The sequence below is a fragment of the Pseudorca crassidens genome, chromosome 14 (assembly GCF_039906515.1).
Source record: "Pseudorca crassidens isolate mPseCra1 chromosome 14, mPseCra1.hap1, whole genome shotgun sequence".
NCBI lineage: Eukaryota > Metazoa > Chordata > Mammalia > Artiodactyla > Delphinidae > Pseudorca > Pseudorca crassidens.
The window spans coordinates 67912687-67935624 of NC_090309.1; the positions used below are offsets into that span (position 1 = coordinate 67912687).

The 22938-nt window shown below is 41.5% G+C and overlaps 1 protein-coding gene across 1 annotated transcript in view; it reads left to right on the forward strand.

Moving 5' to 3' along the window:
* Positions 1-7279: 7279 nt before the first annotated feature.
* Positions 7280-22938, forward strand: part of CAPN13 (calpain 13) — a 53427-nt gene continuing 37768 nt past the window's right edge. The window contains 2 exon segments of the mRNA XM_067703861.1: positions 7280-7477; positions 20025-20103. Coding sequence (XP_067559962.1) covers positions 7280-7477; positions 20025-20103 — 277 coding nt within the window.

Sequence of the window (22938 nt, forward strand, 5' to 3'; positions counted from 1 at the left end):
TATAATCCTCTGGGGAATGTTGATTTTTTTTTTTTTTTAAAGCAGGAATCAACCTGATTAAGTTCAGACTATGCATTCTAGCTCGCCTCTTGTGGGAAGTGATTCAGATCTCAATTCGTTTCTTTAAGCCTCTGCTGTGCTGGTTTGGATCCATACCACACAGCTGTAATGCAGATGGGTTAGGCTAAGACTTGTGCAAGTTTACTTACATAATTAGAGGATCTCATTCTCTGGTGCCCTCTCTTCTCTGTTTCTTTCCCCTGGTGTTCTCCCCCGAGGTCTGTAGGAACTCCTTTCCCAGAAAGATGGCAGGGTTTCCTTCAGTCATCTGCACCAGGCCACTTCATGACTGGGGCCCACCCTCATGGCAAAAATGTGAGAGACAAATATCAAAGACCTGGAAATTCACCCTCGTGCTTGCTTCTTCTCCAAGTTTTGACTTCCCCATACAATTTTCCAGCCTTTGTTTTCAGATTCTCAGGTAGTTGTTTCCAGAGGTTATAGCTATAAGAAGCTCAAGAGGTGGGCTGTATAGGGGGCTTCTTACATTGCCATAAAGGAATTGGAACTCCTGTGTAATTTTTTTTTTTTTTTTTGCGGTACGCGGGCCTCTCACTGTTGTGGCCTCTCCCATTGCGGAGCACAGCCTCCGGACACGCAGCCTCAGCGGCCACGGCTCACGGGCCTAGCCACTCTGTGGCATGTGGGATCTTCCCAGACCGGGGCATGAACCCGTGTCCCCTGCATCGACAGGCGTACTCTCAACCACTGCGCCACCAGGGAAGCCCCCTGTGTAATTTTTAAAAGCTGAAAAACAAGCAAAATTAAAACAAGGCAATGTAGAGATGCATAAATATGTGATAAAGCTATTTTTCAATAAAAGCAAGAGAGTGCTAAACACAACATTCTGATGTTGGCCTCCTCTGGGGGAGGTGAGGGAGTGGCATCAGGGAGGAAATCATAGGTACCTTCATAAGTATTGGTAAGTTCATAACCTTGGTGGTAGGCTCATGGGTGTTCATGAGATTATGATATTTTATAACCTATATAGCTTACATATTCTCTTATATGTATCTAAAGTGACCTAATTTAAAAATTAAAGAATGTGTTGGTTTGTATGGTTTAAAGAGTTTGGTTACCTATTGTCAAACCATCCTTAGGAAGATTTCTATTAACTGAGAGACCCACTGGGGGAAAAAATCCTGTTCTTAAATATGTCTGAAGCTCACTTGTCTTGAGAGGATGATGACTACTCTTCAAAAAAAAAAAAAAAAAGCATTAGGAAAATTCACAGGAAATTGTCTTGGTATATATTAAAGTTATTTCTAAGAGCATTTTTACACACACCCATACATGTTTATCTTCTCCATTTCCAAAGATAACCCAGTCTATGAACTTCCATGTAGAACACCAACACAATTGGGGGGGGGGGGGGGCGTGTCTTGTCTGTGGGATAAGTGCCCTTAATCCTGTGTCCAGGCAGAAGTAGTTGGATCATCCAGCTGTGTATTCTTACAACTATCCATCTCTGAGTGGGAGCAATACCAGAAAGGTTAGAACAAGATTATTGGAGTCAGAGAGATAAATAATATCTTTGTATAACGCTTCATGATTTAAATCCCTTCCCACATATTTTTCATTTTATTCAACAAAGTATCATTATACCCATTTGATAGAAGAGGAAACTGAAGTTCTAAGTGCTTAGAAAACTTCCTCAGGCTCATATGGCTAATAAGGGGCAGAATAAGGACTTGAGCTGGGATCTTCTGCAGTCATTTAACTTTGGGGCTTTTTTTTCTTCTGAAGTCTTTTAACTTTTGTACATCTTCTCCACACATTAATAAGAACTTGCCAATAAAAAGACTTGCTGGTTATATATGTCTGAAACACTGAAAGCAGACTTAAATTAGTTTCTTTATTGAAGGACTTCTTGGAGTCTTTTGTGAATCTTCATAAAGTCTATTCAATATGAAATATTTTCCAAAACAGTTTGACCTCATAATTTGTTATTCATGGAGGCTTCTCCACGGAACATGCTTGAGAATAGTTGACATGTGACATTCATTCCACCAACACTCATAAGAATTTTATAGAATACCTACTGTGTGCCAGGCCTGGCACGAGGTGTTGGCAGACCAAAGATACTAAGATCTAAGTATTGGTAGGCCCCCAGGTCCTCTTTGATCCGCACACTCCCTGAAATATGCAGCTGGGGTCGCAAGAGTTGTTTGTACAGCCTGGGGTTAGTCACTGCTGTGGACTGAATTGTGTTTAACCCAAATTAGGGTTTGAAGCCCTAACCCTCCATGTGACTGTATCTGGAAAAAGGGCGTTTATGCAGGTAACTAAGGTTAAACGAGGTCATAAGGCTAGGGCCCTACTCCAATAGGCCTGTGGCCTTATACGAAGAGAAAATGAGAGAGAGAGAGGTCTCCCTCTCTCTCTGCCACTCTCTGCCATGTGAGGACACAGCGAGAAGGCTGCTGCCTGTAAGCCAGGAAGGGAGTCTTCACCAGAACTGGACCATGCTGACTTCCAGATCTTAGACTTCTAGCCTCCAGAAATGTGATGAAGAAAATGTCTGTTGTTTAAGCCCCCGAGTCAGTGACATTTTGTTGCATCCAGAGCAGACTAACACAGTTGCCCATATCAATAGAGGACAGAGGGAAGGACTGTATCAAACTCATTTTATAGGCACTGATGGGAGCAGAAGAACAGGCTTGAACCACCAACTATATACCTCTTACCTGCTTCTCATCCTAGTTCTGAGGCTTGATTCACTAGCTCACACAGTTCTCACCTTAAGAACTTTAACAGTTAGTGTCCAAAATATACAAACTGTGCATACAACTCAATATCAAAAAAAACACCAAGAAATGGGTAGAAGACTTAAGTAGACATTTCTCCAAAGCAGACATACAGATGGCCAACAGGCACATGAAAGGTATTCAATACCGCTAATTATCAGAGAAATGCAAATCAAAACCACAATGCGGTACCACCTCACACTGGTCATAATGGCTATCATCAAAAAGTCTACAAATAATAAATGCTAGAGAGGGTGTGGAGAAAAGGGAACCTTTGTACACTGTTGGTGGGAATGTAAATTGGTGCAGCCACTATGGAGAACAATATGGAGGTTCTTTAAAAAAGTAAAAATAAAGCTACCATATGATCTGGCAATCTTACTCCTGTGCAAATATCTGGAAAAGATGAAAATTCTAATTCGAAAAGATATATGTACCCCACTGTTACAGCACTGCTGTTTATATTAGCCAAGAAATGGAAGCAACCCAAGTGCCCATCAACAGATGGTTCAAGAAGATATATACATATACAATGGAATATTGCTCAGCCATAAAAAAGGGTGAAATATTGCCATTTGCAGCAATATGGATGGACCTAGAGAATATCATCCTAAGTGAAGTAAATCAGAAAGAGAAAGACAAATGTTAAGTGATAAGATATCACTTATACATAGAATCTACAAATTAATACAAATGAATCTATATATAAAACAGAAACAGACTCACAGACATGGAAAACAAGCTGGTTACCAAAGCGGAAAGGGAGGGGGGAGGGATAAATTTAGGAGTATGAGATTAACAGATACAAACTATAATATGTAAAATAGATAAGCAACAAGGATTTACTGTAGAGCACAGGGAACTGTATTCAATGTCTTATAATAACCTATAATGGGAAAGAATCTAATATATATATAAATATATATAACTGAATCACTTTGCTGTGCACCTGAATCTAACACAATATTGTAAATCAACTATATTTCAATTTAAAAAAATAACTTGATATCAACTCTTTTTGCCGTTTTTCTAGCTCCTGTGGCATTTTTCTCACTAGACCCAAGAGATACCCCAGCAGCAAGACTGGTTTTTATCCTGAATATCAGGTAGACCTTCTATCTTTCTTTCTTTATCAAGAGAGCAGAGTCTTCTCCTGCCTTTGTTTTTTTTTTTTTTGCAAAGTGAGGCAAGTAGGACATAGAAGAAAAGAAATAAACCAAAGAGCCCTCCCCAAAGTGACAGGTGGGAAAATTGTTTGGCCTTTTCTGCTGCACACACAAGCAAGGTGTCAAATTCTGTAAACCCTTCCTGCCTGAGAAAGTGAGTCTACAGGCTGTTCCCTGGGAAAGCCATTAGCAATTTGGAGAGCAAGAAGGTGAGCCCAGTAGGTGTGAGGTCTGTGCAGGTGGAGGCTGCCTTTCCAGCCTGTCTTCTCTTTTCCACATCAAGATTCTCCTTCTTCGCAAAGCAGCAGACCACCTCCTCCAGCAGCGGACACCCAGACCTGCCGCCTGTCCCCCAGAGCCTTCTCCTTCCTTTCTGGGCTCTCAGAGCAGTAGCTGAGCTGAGGGCACGGGTCTGATGTCCCACCCCTGGCCCTCACCCCTGCAGGCCCCTCTGAGCCTGGCCTGTCATTCATAAGAGCAGGTCCTCCTCTTAGAGGGTGTGGGGCTTCTGCACCATCCTTTCATGGCCAAAATGATAAGAATGTTAATTATACTAATAACCACTGTCGACTGACTGCTTTCTGCTTCCCAGTCACAGTGCTAAGTATTCGACAAGCATGGTTTTGTCTGGGTCTTCCAACAACTCTATAACATGCATTTTAATGGCACCTCCATTTCACAAAGGAGGGAAGTGAGTCTTAGAAGGGGGATTCCTAATGTCAGCTGGTGCACTGCCCAGTGGTGGGCAGTGAGGGCCCTGCAGATGAGCCTGGGAACTGATCCCCAATTATAAGGCCCTTTTGCAAGATTCTGATAGAGAAGTCAAGCCAAACTGTTCAGACTCATTTTTACCTGCAGTTAAGAGCTGCTTAATAACAGTCTCATGATTGTAGGTGGGTGGCTTGGCACTGCTGTATTGACTCCACTATCCCTAAGGATGTGTACAGATGGTGGATCCATGGTTTTCACAACTCTCCCTTATCAGGGGTCATTGCCGTTGTCTTCAGTTGGCAGCCAACTTCTGTTAACATTTTCTTGTTCTTGAGCGATACCTTACTGTTATTTCAGCTTTATCACTATTTATGTAGTTTGTTGTAGGTTCTCCTCTTAACCCTATAGGGAGTGGTGAGGTACACTGACGTATTTTCACCTGTTATTTTCCAAGAGCCAGATTGAAGAAATGTATATATCATACTGGGCTAAACCAAAGGAAATTGCTCATATTCAATCACTTTACCTTAGGTTAAACCATATGATACTGACTATATTCAACCATTTTTGACCTATAAAAATGGCAGTTTCATGTGGTCCAACCTAATAGTTCAAATATAAATTATTCTTATCTCTTTTGCTAGATAATTGTATGCATCATTCCCTCCAAATATGTGTGTACAGTGATACTTATTGGTGCTATTTTGCCGATGAATTTGTGTTATCTAAATAATTTGCAACATACTACTATTATATGTTAACCGTAAGAAAATTATGTTATTTTTTAAGTTTGCATATTTTTTCTGTGATCCAAGATCCTGATTGTAAGCTCATATTCTTTCTTTATGAGTTGTTCTTTCATGTTCCTCTCCAGTTCTTTATCATTACCTGATTCCTTTTTCGCTGTGAAGTGGTTATGGATAGGACATATGGACCTTCCGGTCTTCTGTGTCACCTTTATAGACCCTGGTCAAGGAAGATTGAAAAGCACGGCTTTATGGGCTAAAGAGGTTTCTCAAGTCCCACAGCTAGTAAGTGTGGATTAGGATTCAGATCCAAGCCAGCTTGCCTTGCAGATGGAGGATGTGATGCATATTTTGGTAAATGGCATCAGTTACACCCCTGTGGCTTCCTGGACAAGAAAACCCAGGCTACCTTGACTGCTCTTAAGAGAAATTAGGACGCCAACATTTACTGAGTGGCTGCTGTTTGCCAGTCACTCTGTTCAGTCTGTTAGGTCCAGTGTCATTTAATACAGCAATAAACCCTCTGAGATTGGTATCATTAATCCATACAGGTGGAGAGATAGGTTCACAGGCTTGAATACTAACGCACTATTGCAGAACCGGTAGGTAGGTGGTGAGAGCAGAGAGCAAACTTCAAAGCTCATTTGATTGTTCACTGCACTGCCTCTTCTTCCTCCCCCACATCCGCAACCTCCCGCCCCTATATTCATCATCGGATCCTATGGGTTCTACCTAAAAAATGACTCTGGAATCTGTCTCTCCACCATCTTCACTACCACTGCTCTAACACTGTCTCTCCCGTGGACAAATATGCAGCAGCCTCCGAGCCTCTGTCCCATCTCAGACCTTCCCCATCCTGCTGTATGGCCTCCAACTTGCTCCACGATTCCATACACAGATCGCAGCCTCCAAGCCTCTGCCCCGTCTCAGACCCTCCCCATCCCGCTGTATGGCCTCCAACTTGCTCCACGATTCCATACACAGATCTGACCATAAGCCACCTCTCCAGTGGCCCTGCGGTGCTTGCAGGGCATAAAACGAAAGCAGTCCAGTAGTCCAACCTACCTTCCTGGCCTTGTCTGCCAAAACTCTCTACTCCCAACCCTCACTCCACTGCCTCTCCAGCCCCTCCCACCCCCTCTAACACCCATGACTTCTCCAATCCAGTTCCTGGTCCTCCATGTAGTTGCTACTCAGGGCACCTGAAGGGACTTTTTTTTTTTTTCCTTAACCTACCTGCCAGTTCTCCACCTGGCAAATTCTTCTTCCCTCAAGGCCAATTCCAACGTTAGTGGTTGTGGCAGAACCACCCCAGACTCTCCTCCGCAGTTCCCAGCTTCTCCTCTTTATATCCATCCACAGGACTCTGTGCACATTTTTAATTAGACAGTTTCCGTTGAATGAGAGCTTGTTGTTGAAATGTCTAATCTATTTTTCCCCCTTGATAATGAGCCCCCAGGGGATAAAGATCGCGTCATGTTTATCTTTGGATTGCCGGCATTCAGAGAAGTGCTTGGGGTAAAGTCAGCACTCAGTAAATGTTCATTCATGTATGAATAGTCTCTCACGCACGTAAGAGCATCCTGAGAAGCTGTTCAGTACAGCAGACTGAAAGCCGAACTAGAAGGAAGGATGCTGGGATTGCAGTCCGGGCTCACCTACCAACTGGCTGTGTCACCAGGGATAGCACTGATCTGGGTCTCAGTCTCCTCACTTGTAAAAGTGGGGGACATCTGAGTGCCTTTCAAGGGTTCACATCTAATGATGCAAAGGACTTGACGGCTTACCCCTAAAAATATCTTTTTTCTCACTGAAAGGGAAAGACCTTATACCTCTTCCAAGAAGAGTCATGGCGCACAACCAGGAGCTTCTAGCCAAGACCCCCATCATCAAGTTCAGGCAACAGGACTTTTACTCCTTGCGGGATTATTGCCTAAACAGAGGCCTGCTGTGTGAGGATGAGACATTCCCTGCTGAGACTTATTCCATAGGTCTACAGCTGCTCAAGGGAAAAAACCTCTCCAGCCTAAGCTGGATGCGGCCAAAGGTAAGTGAACCTCCTCTCTAGGGACACGCCCAGCTCCTGGACCCTCTGACATGCTGCCTCCCATGGTGCCTCCCCCTGAAATGAGGGGCCTGAGACCTGGTTTTCAGGGCTGGCCCAACTCAAACTGGAAGGAGACTGAAGTTCATCTGGTCCCTCAGCTACAGAGTTGTATCCACAGTGGGATGGAATGACCCTGTACCAGGAAGCAGGACCCCAGTTCTAAGACAGCATGTCACTAGATTACATGCCTCAGGATTCCCACATAAAAAATGGGAACGCATGGGTAGGAGGCTTGTAGTAGTAGCTGTGGGGTCTCTTCAATCTCCGTAAATGAGCCCCTCTGTCAGTCTTCATCATTCTTCAATCTGTCAGGTATCACTGTCTTTATCTTTTTTCTTTCCTTATTAGAATTTACTCAAAGGGAAGATAACATGTCAGTCACTTATATAATAAGATGAATTTCAGCAGTTGCCTTGCCTCTGTCATGTGTATTTGTATTTTCAATCTTATAAAGGCTGATCACCTATAAAAGAGTTGTGAACATCAGCTGTAAAATTAGGGAGGTATTTCACGGCAATGTTCAAACCCCCCGACTCCCCCACCCCAGTAGACGACCGCTGACTCCACCTTGAAGCCAGGTGAGCCCTGTTGGTTTTTTCTAGAACTATCTCAGTTTCAGGGCATGAAGCTCCAAGGGAAATTTCTCAGCCCACTGGACATTCTCATAATATCATTTTCATTGACGCAAAGGACCTGGCTAAGGGCCACTTTGAGGGCCCTGATGCTCAAACCTCCTGTTCATGCTTCCAAAAGCAGCCAGCAGAACCTAGAATAAGAGGAGAGAATCTAATGTCTAGTAAGCTGATGATTATGATTTCAGCAAGCATTACTGAATGCGAATGAAATGCCAAGCACTCTGTGCAACACACTCAATAAAGCCAGGTTAGGTTATACAGAATAGGTATTTTCTGATGACAGAGAACAAGACGGAAACTCTAGAGGTAACAACTCTTGTCCTAACTCAGGACCAATTTGTAGCTTTGGGGAAGGGGAGGGTGAGTGGGGATCAGGTGGGGCGTAGGATGCTACTTAGTTAAGATGGGGATGCTTCAAGCTTCTAGAATCCATCTTACCATCCAGAGGCAATAAGTCCCCAACAATGACTCCCTACTTGTGGACTTCACTCCTAAGGAGAGCTGAGCAGAGAACTCTATTTAGAGCTTGGAAGGATTATATTTTTCTCCCTTTGTTATTTTCAGATGAGGTTCTTTTAGAATTTTTTTTTTTTTCACAAGGTACTGAGCAATAGATGTGAGACCATATTTATAGTGTTAAAGAATTTATAACATTTTTATTTAGAAAGCGTTGAGAGTTTTTTATTATCTAATTCCAGCAACATCTCAAACTGTGATGTCTTTTGAGGTCCAGGAGAAACTGAGGCAAACAGAAATGAAATGACTCACACAGAATCATTCCGGGAGCCCAAAACAGAGGCAGCCAGGGGCCAGATACTTTTTACTTCCGTTCTTCTTTTACCCATCCAAAGGCTCTACCAGGGGGTCATTTTTCATTCCAACATTTCTTGTATAATGTATATGTGGATATGTCATATCTCTTTGTATCCCTTATCACAACTGTCAGCACTTACGCTTGTATAGTATTTTCCAGAGCTTTCCATGTGTCTTCTCTTACTTTGTCTCATGTTCTTTCCCAGTTTTATGAGAGAATAGGTTCAGACAGGTGATGTGACTTGCACAATGTGACACAGTGAGTGAGGGAAAGAGCCAGGATTTAAACTAAAATTTCTGACTCCACATATGGTACTATTCCTCACATAGGATTGTGTGCCCCACAGGATTCTGTTAGGACTTGGGTGAATGAATAAGTGAGTGAATGAATGATTCTGTCCACAGGCACCTGAAATGGGTTTCAAGCGCTACATGTATAATAGAGGATTCTTGAGTTGACCAGTTTTCCAAGTAAGATGGTGGAGGAGAAAGCTGATGTACTCACCCCTTAAACATGGTGACGTCCTCAACTGCCACAGCTCACAGCTGCGACTGAAAAGAGCCTTGAAGGAGAAGCTCCAGCCAGCATGGAGCAATCCTACCTGTAATGGCCAACACTTAGATAGTGCTGACCACATGGCAGGCCTGGCTTTACTTGACTCACTGAATCCTCATAATAACTCTATGAGGAGGTACTATTATTAGCCCCATTTTACAGTTGAGAAACAGAAACAGAGAATTAAGTGACCTGCCTAAAGTGTTAGAGCTGGGATTTGAGCCCTGGAGTCTGGCTCTGAGACATATTCCTAACACCACAACTGTATCGCCTCCTGTAAGCCTTCATCATAAGCTCGTGATGTATTTTAGGCTCCTGTTTGCTGCTAATAATACCTTGTGCACCAATAGAATCTTCTACCTTGTCTGGGTAACGGAATCAATCCCTGTCTATCTTCTGCCCTCCTTTCCATTTTTATAGGTGAAAAGAATGAGGATAAAAATGGTACCAGTACCTAACAAGATTATTTTAAGGAATGAATGAAGACAATACTTAGAACATTGTCTAGCACATTGTAAGCACTTACTAAACACTAGCTATTGTTACTATGACTGATTTGGGAGGGACGGCATAGAGTAGCAGCCACAGGGACCATCCTCTGGGATTTCTTGGGCTTTCACTGTCCAGTCATCTCAGCTTCAGTCTTCAGCCATTTTCAGCAAACACTTTTAAGGAGAAATGTGGGTCAGAGGAAACCATTTGGGGAGGCCAGGGTAGCCTGGCAGGGAGCGTGCATAGTGCCTTTCTTCTCACATTTTCTTGCCTATCACTATTAGAAGGTTGCCTCCCAATCTAAAGCTTGCTCAGTGCCTAACCAGAGGCCTGACTGGCATCCCCTAAACTTCAGTTATATAATGGCTGAGGTGGCAGCAAGGCTCCTTAGGCCATGTCTGCATTCTAGGCTTTTCTAGGTAATGGGAAAGCTTCATACTCCAGGCAACTGTTAAACCATCATGGGTATCATGCTACCTCGCGTACTCATCTAGGCTAGGTAGGTTCAGCAACAGTGCAAGAGTCAGGGGCATGAAACTAGGCTCAGCTTTCTACGCCTCATGAAGAAGAAAAGTTGCTTCGCATCCCATAGTTCATGTTCTCTCTCTCTCTCTCCTTTCGCCTACCTCTTCCTTCTTCTTGTCTTCCCTCTCTCTAACAATTAACCCTAATCCATTTTGCTGCTGTAGAAGCTCCTTCTGTTGCCTCCTTCAGCTTTTCTGGGTTTGAGGAATTGGTAACCCACTCCCCACACCCTCCCCTCCCCCCACCAGCAGGCAGTCAGGTTCTGTAAATGCCTGTGACTGTGCCTGGAGCAAATGGCACTGAAAGGATCCAACTCCTCATCCTCCTCAATGTTTCCTGCAACACCAGCCTCAGCAAGAGACAATGCTGAGAATTACACCTATACCTGGAGACTCTGCGTGATATTTCCCCGAACTGAATTTGGCACTTAGAGTCACTTTCTTCTAAACATTTTATTTCATGAATAATAACAAATTCCATTTATCAAGCATGTACCTATGCTAGGTATTAATCTAAGCACTTTACATACAACATTTCATTTAATTACCATAACAGGCCTATGAGGTAGATAATATTATTATCCTCATTCAGTAGGTCAGCACTGTCCAATAGAACTTTCTGCAGTGATGGAAATGTCCTTTCTGCCAATACAGTAGCCACTAGTCACGTGTTGGTATTGAGCAATTGAAATGGGCTAGTGTGACTGAGGTATTGCAGATTTGATTTAATTTTATTTTATTTAAATGTAAGTCGCCAGTATGGCTTGTGGCTACCATATTGGAAGACACAGAATTGTAGACGTAGATCTTCACAGCAGAGTTGCCACTGCGTCAGACGGAGGAATTGAAATTTCATCTTTGTCCCCATTCTTTAGTGAAAAACATGTTCATTTCTCAACTGAAGAATGGGCTGGGGGCCCAAAACATGTTCAGGACTCAGCACCCAGCCCCACTGTGGATTTTGGCCTGTGGCCATCCCAGAATGAAGTGTTGCCTACCCAGACACCGACGTTCATCTTCCAAGTAGCCAGAGCAGAGTTTCCGAAAGGATCACTTACTATAAATGATTCACCTTGGTTTCAGCATGAGTTATTCCGGAAAGGAAGGGGTTAACAAAGTGGCGCTCTGAATGTAGGCTGTGAAGGCAACAGGTAGCAGAAGGCGACAGAAAGAGAGCGTGCCAACAGCCAATTGCCACGGAGCCAAAGAACTCTGATTCCAATAAAGCAAAGTTCTCTAGCAAAAATAGAAAAGGGAGTGACGCTGCCACCTGGCGCAGCCTGAATTGTGGCCACCGGCTGAAAGGGCCTGTGTCTGAAGACCAACACGCTAAACCGGGTGTTTCCTCATCCAAGAGCAGCACACCATCTCGGGGAGGGCATGAGGAGCCTTTGACAAGAACACAGGAATCGCTGTCCAAAACATAGGAAGTGATGCCGTGTTAGAAGGGACACCTCCAGAGACAACTGCAGGGGAGTGCCTTGTTTGGTACCACTTCAGGTATGGGTTATGGGTGTGGATGCAGAGGGGAAGAGGGAGGAGGAGAGGGGAGAGGTCGAGATCTCCTACAGGACATAACCAACAGGAGCTACATAGATATATCCTATTGATTTATTTATTATGAGGAATTGGCACACATAATTATGGAGGCTGAGGCGTCCCAAGATCTCCTATCTGCAAGCTGGAGACCCAGGGAAGCTGATGGCGTAGTTTAGTCCAAGTGGGAAGGCCTGAGGACCAGGGGGGCTGATGATGTAATTCCCAGTCCCAGGACAGGAGAAGACCAATGTCCCAGCTCAGCAGTCAGGCTGAGAAGGGGTGAATTCTCCCTTCCTCTACGTTTTGTTCTGTTCAAGCCCTCAATACATTGGATGATGTCCATCCATATTGGGGAGGGCAATCTTGTTTACTGAGTCCACTGATTCAAATGCTAACACTCCTTAGAAATAGTGTGTAGCCAAAAATCTGGGTACCCCATGAGCCAGTCAAATTGGCACAGAAAATGAACTATCACAGCTTCCTTCTGTACAAATGATGTTGCAGAGACCTCAAAGGGCCAGTCCATCTCACAGAGTCAGAAAACACTGAAGACCCTGCCTGCCAGTGTGGTCCATGGGGAAGGCATTATGGGAGCGGAGTGCCTGGTGCACAGCCTGATTCCTGTGGGACCTAGGATAAATCACTCAACCTCTCTGAACCTGCTCCTTGCCCTGGCTGGGCCTCAGAATCACCTGAGGAGCTGTGTGGATCCTGAACTCTACCTCCATCTGACCTACTAAATCCAGGTCATGGGGGGCGGCCTCCAGCAGTCTCCTTGTCTGTGAAGCTCCTGCGTGATTCTGAATCACACTCGGGGTACAGACTGCCCATCGCCAGTCTTACCACATTCTCTAACTGCCCTGGTGTGCCCAGCCCACCTAGTGACAGGGGACCTGCCCAGAGCCAGGGGATTTTTATCTACCAACCATCTTGATCTATTTTCTCTGTGGGCCTGGTCTCAGAAAGTCAGCCCGGCAGGCTGAAATGCTTCTGGGTATAATTTCTGTCTCCTCCTACCTTTGCTCTTTTTGGATCACCCAGGACCCCTCTAAAGCCCAGAGTGAGGAAGGAACAGGCAGCTCAGGACAGGAGATAAAAAAATGCTAGTTTGGTACCTAACTTTTATGCACACAATTCTAGTGTTTGCCCATAAATTTGATGTTGACAATTGATTTTTGATTTGAAATAATTATCTTTTAATTTTCATAAAGTATCTTTCTATTCCTAATTAACTAAAATTTTGGGTTTTTTCATTTTCGATTTTGTTGTTTTGGTAAATCAGAGAAAGTTGTGCATTTATCAAATGCCTTCAAGGCATTTATTGGAAAGATAGCAATTGTTTCTCCTTTGGCCCATGTAAATGGTATTTTATCCCATTAGATATCCTGATAGGAAACCATCCTGGCATCCTGCATTTCTATGGCAAACCCTACTTAATGGTAGTGGGTTAGTTGTATAATTTACTGTTGATTCATTTGCTGGGTATTTATTTCAGTATATTTCCGTAAATGAAATCAGTCTGTGATGTGATGTGATGTGTGTGTGTGTGTGTGTGTGTGTGTGTGTGTTTCTCTCTCTCAGGTTGGGCATCCAGGCTGTGCTGACTTCTTAAAATAACCGGTTGCAGGATTCTTTCTTTTTTTAAACACAAACTAAGCGACACAGGAATTATTTCCTAAAAGTTTGAGAGAATTCAGCAAGAAAATTTTGAGCTTAGAAGCCTTGACAGAGATAATAGGGAGATATTCTTTGATTATTTAAAAATACTGTTTCAAGGTTATTGATTTTCAGGTTATTTACCAACTTGGATCATTTTGGCCATGTTAATTCTTGTCAGAAAATCATCAGTATGCTTAAACTGATTAGTATAGAATTTTACATCATGTTTTTATACTGCTAAAACCTCCTTTCTATTTCTAATTTTATTTGGGTTTCTCTAGCATATTAGCCAAAGGTTGGGTCTAAGTAAACCTTCTCCCCAAATACAATGTATTCAATATTTGTGTTACTGATCTTGCTGTGTTTCTATTTTGTAATTCACCAGTTGTTCTGTTTATCGTTTCTTTCCGCCTATGTTTGTGAGGCTCTTTTGGTCTTTCTAATATCTAAAAGTTGACTGTGTAATCCACGTTTTTATTCTCTCTCGTTTGTTTTTTTTTTAACATCTTTATTGGGGTATAATTGCTTTACAATGGTGTGTTAGTTTCTGCTTTAAAACAAACTGAATCAGTTATACATATACATATGTTCCCATATCTCTTCCCTCTTGCGTCTCCCTCCCTCCCACACCTCCAGGCGGTCACAAAGCAACGAGCTGATATCCCTGTGCTATGCAGCTGCTTCCCACTAGCTATCTACCTTACGTTTGGTAGTGTATATATGTCCATGCCTCTCTCTCGCTTTGTCACAGCTCACCCTTCCCCCTCCCCATATCCTCAAGTCTGTTCTCCAGTAGGTCTGTGTCTTTATTTCTGTCTTACCCCTAGATTCTTCATGACATTTTTTTTTCTTAAATTCCATATATATGTGTTAGCATATGGTATTTGTCTTTCTGACTTACTTCACTCTGTATGACAGACTCTAGGTCCATCCACCTCATTACAAATAGCTCAATTTCGTTTCTTTTTATGGCTGAGTAATATTCCATAGTATATACGTGCCACATCTTCTTTATCCATTCATCCGATGATGGGCACTTAGGTTGTTTCCATCTCCGGGCTATTGTAAATAGAACTGCAATGAACATTTTGGTACATGACTCTTTTTGAATTATGGTTTTATCAGGGTATATGCCCACTAGTGGGGTTGCTGGGTCATACGGTAGTTCTATTTGTAGTTTTTTAAGGAACCTCTGTACTGTTCTCCATAGTGGCTGAACCAATTCACATTCCCATCAGCAGTGCAAGAGGGTTCCCTTTTCTCCACACCCTCTCCAGCATTTATTGTTTCTAGATTTTTTTGATGATGGCCATTCTGACTGATGTGAGATGATATCTCATTGTAGTTTTGATTTGCATTTCTCTAATGATTAATGATGTTGAGCATTCTTTCATGTGTTTGTTGACAGTCTGTATATCTTCTTTGGAGAAATGTCTATTTAGGTCTTCTGCCCATTTCTGGATTGGGTTGTTTGTTTTTTTGTTATTGAGCTGCATGAGCTGCTTGTAAATTTTGGAGATTAATCCTTTGTCAGTTGCTTCATTTGCAAATATTTTCTCCCATTCTGAGGGTTGTCTTTTGGTCTTATTTATGGTTTCCTTTGCTGTGCAAAAGCTTTCAAGTTTCATTAGGTCCCATTTGTTTATTTTTGTTTTTATTTCCATTTCTCTAGGAGGTGGGTCAAAAAGGATCTTGCTGTGATTTATGTCATAGAGTGTTCTGCCTATGTTTTCCTCTAAGAGTTTGATAGTTTCTGGCCTTACATTTAGGTCTTTAATCCATTTTGAGCTTATTTTTGTGTATGGTGTTAGGGAGTGATCTAATCTCTTACTTTTACATGTACCTGTCCAGTTTTCCCAGCACCACTTATTGAAGAGGCTGTCCTTTCTCCACTGTACATTCCTGCCTCCTTTATCAAAGATAAGGTGACCATATGTGCGTGGGTTTATCTCTGGGCTTTCTATCCTGTTCCATTGATCTATCTTTCTGTTTTTGTGCCAGTACCATACTGTCTTTATTACTGTAGCTTTGTAGTATAGTCTGAAGTCAGGGAGCCTGATTCCTCCAGCTCCGTTTTTCGTTCTCAAGATTGCTTTGGCTATTTGGGGTCTTTTGTGTTTCCATACAAATTGCGAAATATTTTGTTCTAGTTCTGTGAAAAATGCCAGTGGTAGTTTGATAGGGATTGCATTGAATCTACAGGTTGCTTTGGGTAGTAGAGTCATTTTCACAATGTTGATTCTTCCAATCCAAGAACATGGTATATCTCTCCATCTATTTGTATCATCTTTAATTTCTTTCATCAGTGTCTTATACTTTTCTGCATACAGGTCTTTTGTCTCCTTAGGTAGGTTTATTCCTAGATATTTTATTCTTTTTGTTGCAGTGGTAAATGGGAGTGTTTTCTTGATTTCACTTTCAGATTTTTCATCATTAGTGTATAGGAATGCCAGAGATTTCTGTGCATTAATTTTGTAACCTGCTACTTTACCAAATTCATTAATTAGCTCTAGTAGTTTTCTGGTAGCATCTTTAGGATTCTCTATGTATAGTATCATGTCATCTGCAAACAATGACAGCTTTACCTCTTCTTTTCCGATTTGGATTCCTTTTATTTCCTTTTCTTCTCTGATTGCTGTAGCTAAAACTTCCAAAACTATGTTGAATAAGAGTGGTGAGAGTGGGCAGCCTCGTCTTGTTCCTGATCTTAGTGGAAATGCTTTCAGTTTTTCACCATTAAGGATGATGTTGGCTGTGGGCTTGTCATATATGGCCTTTATTATGTTCAGGAATGTTCCCTCTATGCCTACTTTCTGGAGATTTTTATCATAAATGAGTGTTGAATTTTGTCGAAAGCTTTCTCTGCATCTATTGAGATGATCATATGGTTTTTCTCCTTCCATTTGTTAATATGGTGTATCACATTGATTGATTTGCATATATTGAAGAATCCTTGCATTCCTGGAATAAACCCCACTTGATCATGGTGTATGATCCTTTTAATGTGCTGTTGGATTCTGTTTGCTAGTATTTTGTTGAGGATTTTTGCATCTATGTTCATCAGTGATATTGGCCTGTAGTTTTCTTTCTTTGTGACATCCTTGTCTGGTTTTGGTATCAAGGTGATGGTGGCCTTGTAGAATGAGTTTGGGAGTGTTCCTCCCTCTGCTATATTTTGGAAGAGTTTGAGAAGGATAGATGTTAGCTCTTCTCTAAATGTTTGATAGAATTTGCCTGTGAAGCCGTCTGGTCCTGGGCTTTTGTTTGTTGGAAGATTTTTAATCAGAGTTTCAATTTCAGTGCTTGTGATTGGTCTGTTCATATTTTCTATTTCTTCCTGATTCAGTCTTGGCAGGTTGTGCATTTCTAAGAATTTGTCCATTTCTTCCAGGTTGTCCGTTTTATTGGCATAGAGTTGCTTGTAGTAATCTCTCATGATCTTTTGTATTTCTGTAGTGTCAGTTGTTACTTCTCCTTTTTCATTTCTAATTCTATTGATTTGATGAGTCTGGCTAATGGTTTATCAATTTTGTTTATCTTCTCAAAGAAACAGCTTTTGTTTTATTGATCTTTGCTATTGTTTCCTTCATTTCTTTTTCATTTATTTCTGATCTGATTTTTATGATTTCTTTCCTTCTGCTAGCTTTGGGTTTTTTTTGTTCCTCTTTCTCTAATTGCTTGAGGTGCAAGGTTAGGTTTTTTATTCGAGATGTTTCCTGCTTCTTAAGGTGGGCTTGTATTGCTATAAACTTCCCTCTTAGAACTGCTTTGCTGCATCCCATAGATTTTGAGTCGTCGTGTCTCCATTGTCATTTGTTTCTAGGTATTTTTTTATTTCCTCTTTGATTTCTTCATTGATCACTTCGTTATTAAGTAGTGTATTGTTTAGCCTCCATGTGTTTGTATTTTTTACAGATCTTTTTCTGTAATTGATATCTAGTCTCATGGCGTTGTGGTCAGAAAAGATACTTGATACAATTTCAATTTTCTTAAATTTACCAAGGCTTGATTTGTGACCCAAGATATGATCTATCCTAGAGAATGTTCCATGAGCACTTGAGAAAAATGTGTATTCTGTTGTTTCTGGATGGAGTGTCCTATAAATATCAATTAAGTCCATCTTGTTTAATGTATCATTTAAAGCTTGTGTTTCCTTATTCATTTTCATTTTGGATGATCTGTCCATTGGTGAAAGTGGGGTGTTAAAGTCCCCTACTATGAATGTGTTACTGTCGATTTCCCCTTTTATGGCTGTTAGTATTTGCCTTATGTATTGAGGTGCTCCTATGTTGGGTGCATAAATATTTACACTTGTTATATCTTCTTCTTGGATCAATCCCTTGATCATTATGTAGTGTCCTTCTTTGTCTCTTCTAATAGTCCTTATTTTAGCGTCTATTTTGTCTGATATGAGAATTGCTACTCCAGCTTTCTTTTGGTTTCCATTTGCATGGAATATCTTTTTCCATCCCCTTACTTTCAGTCTGTATGTGTCTCTAGGTCTGAAGTGGGTCTCTTGTAGACAGCATATATATGCGTCTTGTTTTTGTATCCATTCAGCTCTCTCTCGTTTTATAAGGAATGCATTTGAGATGCTGGGTTTATCCATGAGTGTGGTCTTTTTAATTTTGCAAATATTACAGAAACAGGGAATCAATATTTATTGAACAGGTCCCTTGTCTGATGCTACACTGAGTATTTCACATCCTTCCTCCTTTGTAAAATGCAGACTCCTGCTTTGCAGGTCTGTCGGGAGACCACTGTGAATGAAGCATCTAGTCCTCGGCGAGGGTTTGGTAACAGCAGCCAGGGCACCAATGGCTTTCTCATTTGACTCCCACTTTACATATGAAGAAACTGAGGTTCAGCAAAGTAAGGAAAGTTGCTCAAGGTCACCCAGGGAACAATGCAGGCAGGATTCCACACCAGGCTCGGTTCAATCACTCTCAGCACACCTACCCCTCCTCTGTCCATCATGGGGGTAAACCAGGGGTAAACGACAAAGAAGCTGCAGTTGTGCTGGGTCTAGAAAGCTGAGCCACACTGTCTTTTTTACCCCATCCAAAAACCTGATGGCCTCCACCCTCTTCTTTAATCCCTGAGTGGAGGATCTCCAGCTAGCCTCCACTGAGACCTTGAGTTCCCTTTTCCAGTAGAAGGTGAGGGGACAGCTAAAGCCACTGAAGTGCCCCAAGTTGCTTTGACACTGGGAGAGTTGCTCCCTCCAGGGCCCTGTGGAGAGCTGCCCTTCCTGCTGGTGTTGGGAGAGACCCCAGGTTCTGAGCAGCCAAGGGTAGGGCATAGGGTCAGCTGGATGCCTCCATCGCAAGGGCCTGAGCCTGAGCGCCCTGCCCTGGCCATCTGAGAGGGCTGGTTATGTGCAGAGAAGATGGTGGGAGGAGGCCTGGTGAGGTGGGCTGGCTGACTTGTTTGCAGACACGCACACCTTTGTTTTCCCCTTGGCGGCTCCACCAGGAAACTGGCCGGCAGTATATGAAGGGCTGACAGGTCTCACAAGATACAGGACTCCACACGTTCATGGCTGTTGAGTAGATGAATCTACTTTGCCGCCCTGCTCTCTGGGGACTTATTTGTCAATGTGAAAAGAAATGATACAGGAACAGTTACCAAATTACACAAATCCACACAATGGAAATCCAGGAAGAGATGCACAGAGAGGATGCTCAGAATAGTCCTGTGGGCTCCTGGTAGCAGGAGAACCTAGAGGCTGCTTGGGGTCTTCCAGAATCCGTCTGTGTGTTAGCCAGGGAGTGGGCAAAGGCCTGAATAATGCACATCCTCTGTCCTGTACAGCACATGGCTGGACTTGAACCTGGAGCTCAGAATGTCTACACTGACTTCTGAGAGATGACATTTCACAAGGAAAGCGTGGTTATGCTTATAAAAGTTTCCTCTAGTAAATGCATCCTCTTCTTTTTTGGTTGTTTATAAACCCCTAATGAAACAGTGCTGTTGGTACCAGGATGGCTGATCATTTGATGTAAGGATCCTGAGTCCTTATCTCTTGGCACAGATTGCTTATGCATTTATTGCCTGTTTGGTCAGTTACATATACACCCTTTTGACATCTGCCTTGCTGTTAGCAATAAAACCTGAAGAATGAGGGCAGCTTTCCTACCTCATATTTTAAACACCTGTTTAAAGAAGTAACCTCTACCCCTCAAAGACAAAGAGAGTGATGTCTTGGGTAGCACACTGGGAGATAGAGGAATGAAAGATGCTCATGGCTTTTCTCCCTCTTTTCTAAGGATTTATTGAAGGGTAAATCAGAGCCTCACTTCATCCTGGAAGGTGTGAGCAGTTTCGACATCCAACAGGGGGAGGCAGGTAAGAACTCAACCTCTTCCTTCCCAGCCCTGGATTGACGCAGGCTGCCCAAAGTCAGCCTCAGAGTAGGGGGGGTCAAGAGCAGTGCCCACCCAGACCCCGAGCGGCTGGGCCCGTGAGCCATGGCCGCTGAGCCTGCGGGTCCGGAGCCTGTGCTCCGCAACAGGAGAGGCCACAATGGTGAGAGGCCCGCGTATCGAAAGAAAAAAAAAAAAGAAAAGAAAAGACACTGTGATGCAGAATAGAGCAGCATTAAATTTATGTATTAATTTGGAAAAATCAAACTTTTATTACTGTAGTTATTCCTTTCCAAAAAGACAGTATATCTTTCCATTTATTTGGAACTAGTTTTATGCCCTTCAGTAAAATGTTATAGTTATGTTTCGATATTCATGCTATACCCCTCTTGGTAAATGTATTCTCAGATATTTTACAAGTTTGTAGCTAATATGAATGATTTTTCTAACTAGACGTTGCTAAAAAGAGGAAAGCTATTCCTTGTTTTATATTAAGTTGTATCTAGCCACCTTACCAAATTCTTTTATTAGTTCTAATTTTTTTCTTTAGTAGTGTCTGGATTTTTTTTTAGTTATATTATCCACAAAGATAATTTTGCCTCTTCTTTTAATATTTATAGAGCTTATTTTGCTCTTTTGCCTTGTTGCATTAATTAGAAGGTTGCAATTTTGAATAAGAGTGACAAGAGCAAAATCCTGCTGTCTCTTGGTTTTAGTGACATACTTTCCTGGTTTGTCATTCTTTTAATCCACTGTTAGATTAAATTTGCTAAAAATTTTATTAGAATTTTTACATCTGTATCACATGTGGAATTGGCTTCCCATTGTTCGTTGTTTTTACTGTGGAGTTATGCTTGCGTTTTAATATGAACCTATTGAGATTTACTTTGATCTGAAATAATTTGTATAATGGCTGTTAATCATTGATTATCTGTTCTTTAAAAGTAAAATAGGCAATAGTTAAATCGTCTGGACCTATCTCCTTTTTATTTATTTATTTATTTTTGCGGTACGCGGGCCTCCCACCGCTGTGGCCTCTCCCGTTGCAGAGCACAGGCTCCGGACACACAGGCCTAGCGGCCGTGGCTCACGGGCCCAGCCGCTCCGTGGCACGCGGGATCCTCCCAGACCGGGACACAAACCCGTGTCCCCCGCATCGGCAGGCGGACACCCAACCACTGCGCCACCAGGGAAGCCCTTCTATCTCCTTTTTAAATATGATTTCTTAAACTCTTCTGATGTGTTCAATAGCTGTTGATCTGCTTGGGCCTCTTATTTCTTCTAGAGTTAATTCTTGAAATTTATATTTTGCCAAGAGAACCAACTGTTTCTTCTGTAGTTCCAAATTTATTGCACCAAAGTTGCTTATATAATTCTCTGAAAATTTATTTTATTTCTTCTAATTTGTGATTAAGTCAACTTTATTAATCCCTAAACTATATTTTTATTTTTCCTTTTTTTCTTAATCCAGCTCTTCTTAATCCAACCAGTCTACTGTATTAGTTTTTGAATGACTCAACTTTCAATTTTCATTGTTCTTTCTATTCTTTTTCTTTTAGGGTTTTGATTTCCATATAATTAATTTCAATTTATTTTTATTAATTCCCATTTACTTTCTCCTGGTCAGTTTTATTGGTTTTTTGTTTTCTGAAACTATACACTTAATATTCTTTCTTTTTTTATTCATGATAAAAGATTTAAGACTAAAATTTTCCTTCTCAGATCTTTTCTGTATCCATCAATTTTAATATCAAATGTCTTTTATTAATTTTAAGTTAATATGTTTTTAGCTTTTTTATGATGTTTTTAGTTTTGATTTAGTTTTATAGGGGATCATCTCTTGGTTGTAGAATTTTAGACTTATTAGATGATGATCAGAGTATTCTGATCATCATAAACTCTCACATTTGGGGAAATTATTAAAGTTTTATTCATGGCCAGGTCCACAACAGTTTTTATAGATGCTTCATGGACATATGAGAAGAGTATATATTATCCATGATAATATATCCATGATATATGGAATCAAGCTCCCTGATTTGCAGATTGTGTAATCTGCAATTATCTCTTCTATCTTGGCTTATTTTTTGTCTATTTGATTTGTCATATTCTAAAAGAAGTGAGTTAAAGTTCTTCCCCAAAGTTATAGTTTGGAGGGTTCCTCATGTTCTGGCTTTATACTTTTCCTTCTATATTCTTTGGTGCCCAAATATTTATGTTCTTGCTCTCAGGTTGTTGCAATAAAGCTTACACAATATCCCTCTTTGCTGTATTTAATGCTTCTGAACTTGAATTCCTCTTTATCCGATATTCACTTTGCTACTCCAGCTTCCTGTTACTTACATTTCCCTATTATATCCTTTCACTATCAATTTCATTTTCACTATGTTACCAGTATATTTCTTGTCCAAAGCATATTCAGAACTCATTACTCACCATTGTTTCAGCCTTCATTTTGTCTTAAGATTTTTGTTCCAATTTCATCCACATTTGGTAGGAGTAGTTCCTTGAATAGTTTTCTCAGATTACATGAGTATTTTTCATTTGCTCTTACTTAAGAACAATATTTCGGTTGGGTTTAGGATTTTTGGATTACATTCCTTTTCCTCAAGAATCTGTAAACGTTTCTCCATTGTCTTGTACCTTCCCCAATGTTGCAGAAGAAAAATCCAATGCTAATCTATTCTCTTGACCTTGTATGCAACATATTCTCTCAAATTGCAAGTTTATATGAGGTGATCTCTCTCCTTGGTTCAGAAATTTCTCTAGAAATGTCCAGATGCGTGAATTCCAGGCAAGATTAATCTCTCCTGGAATT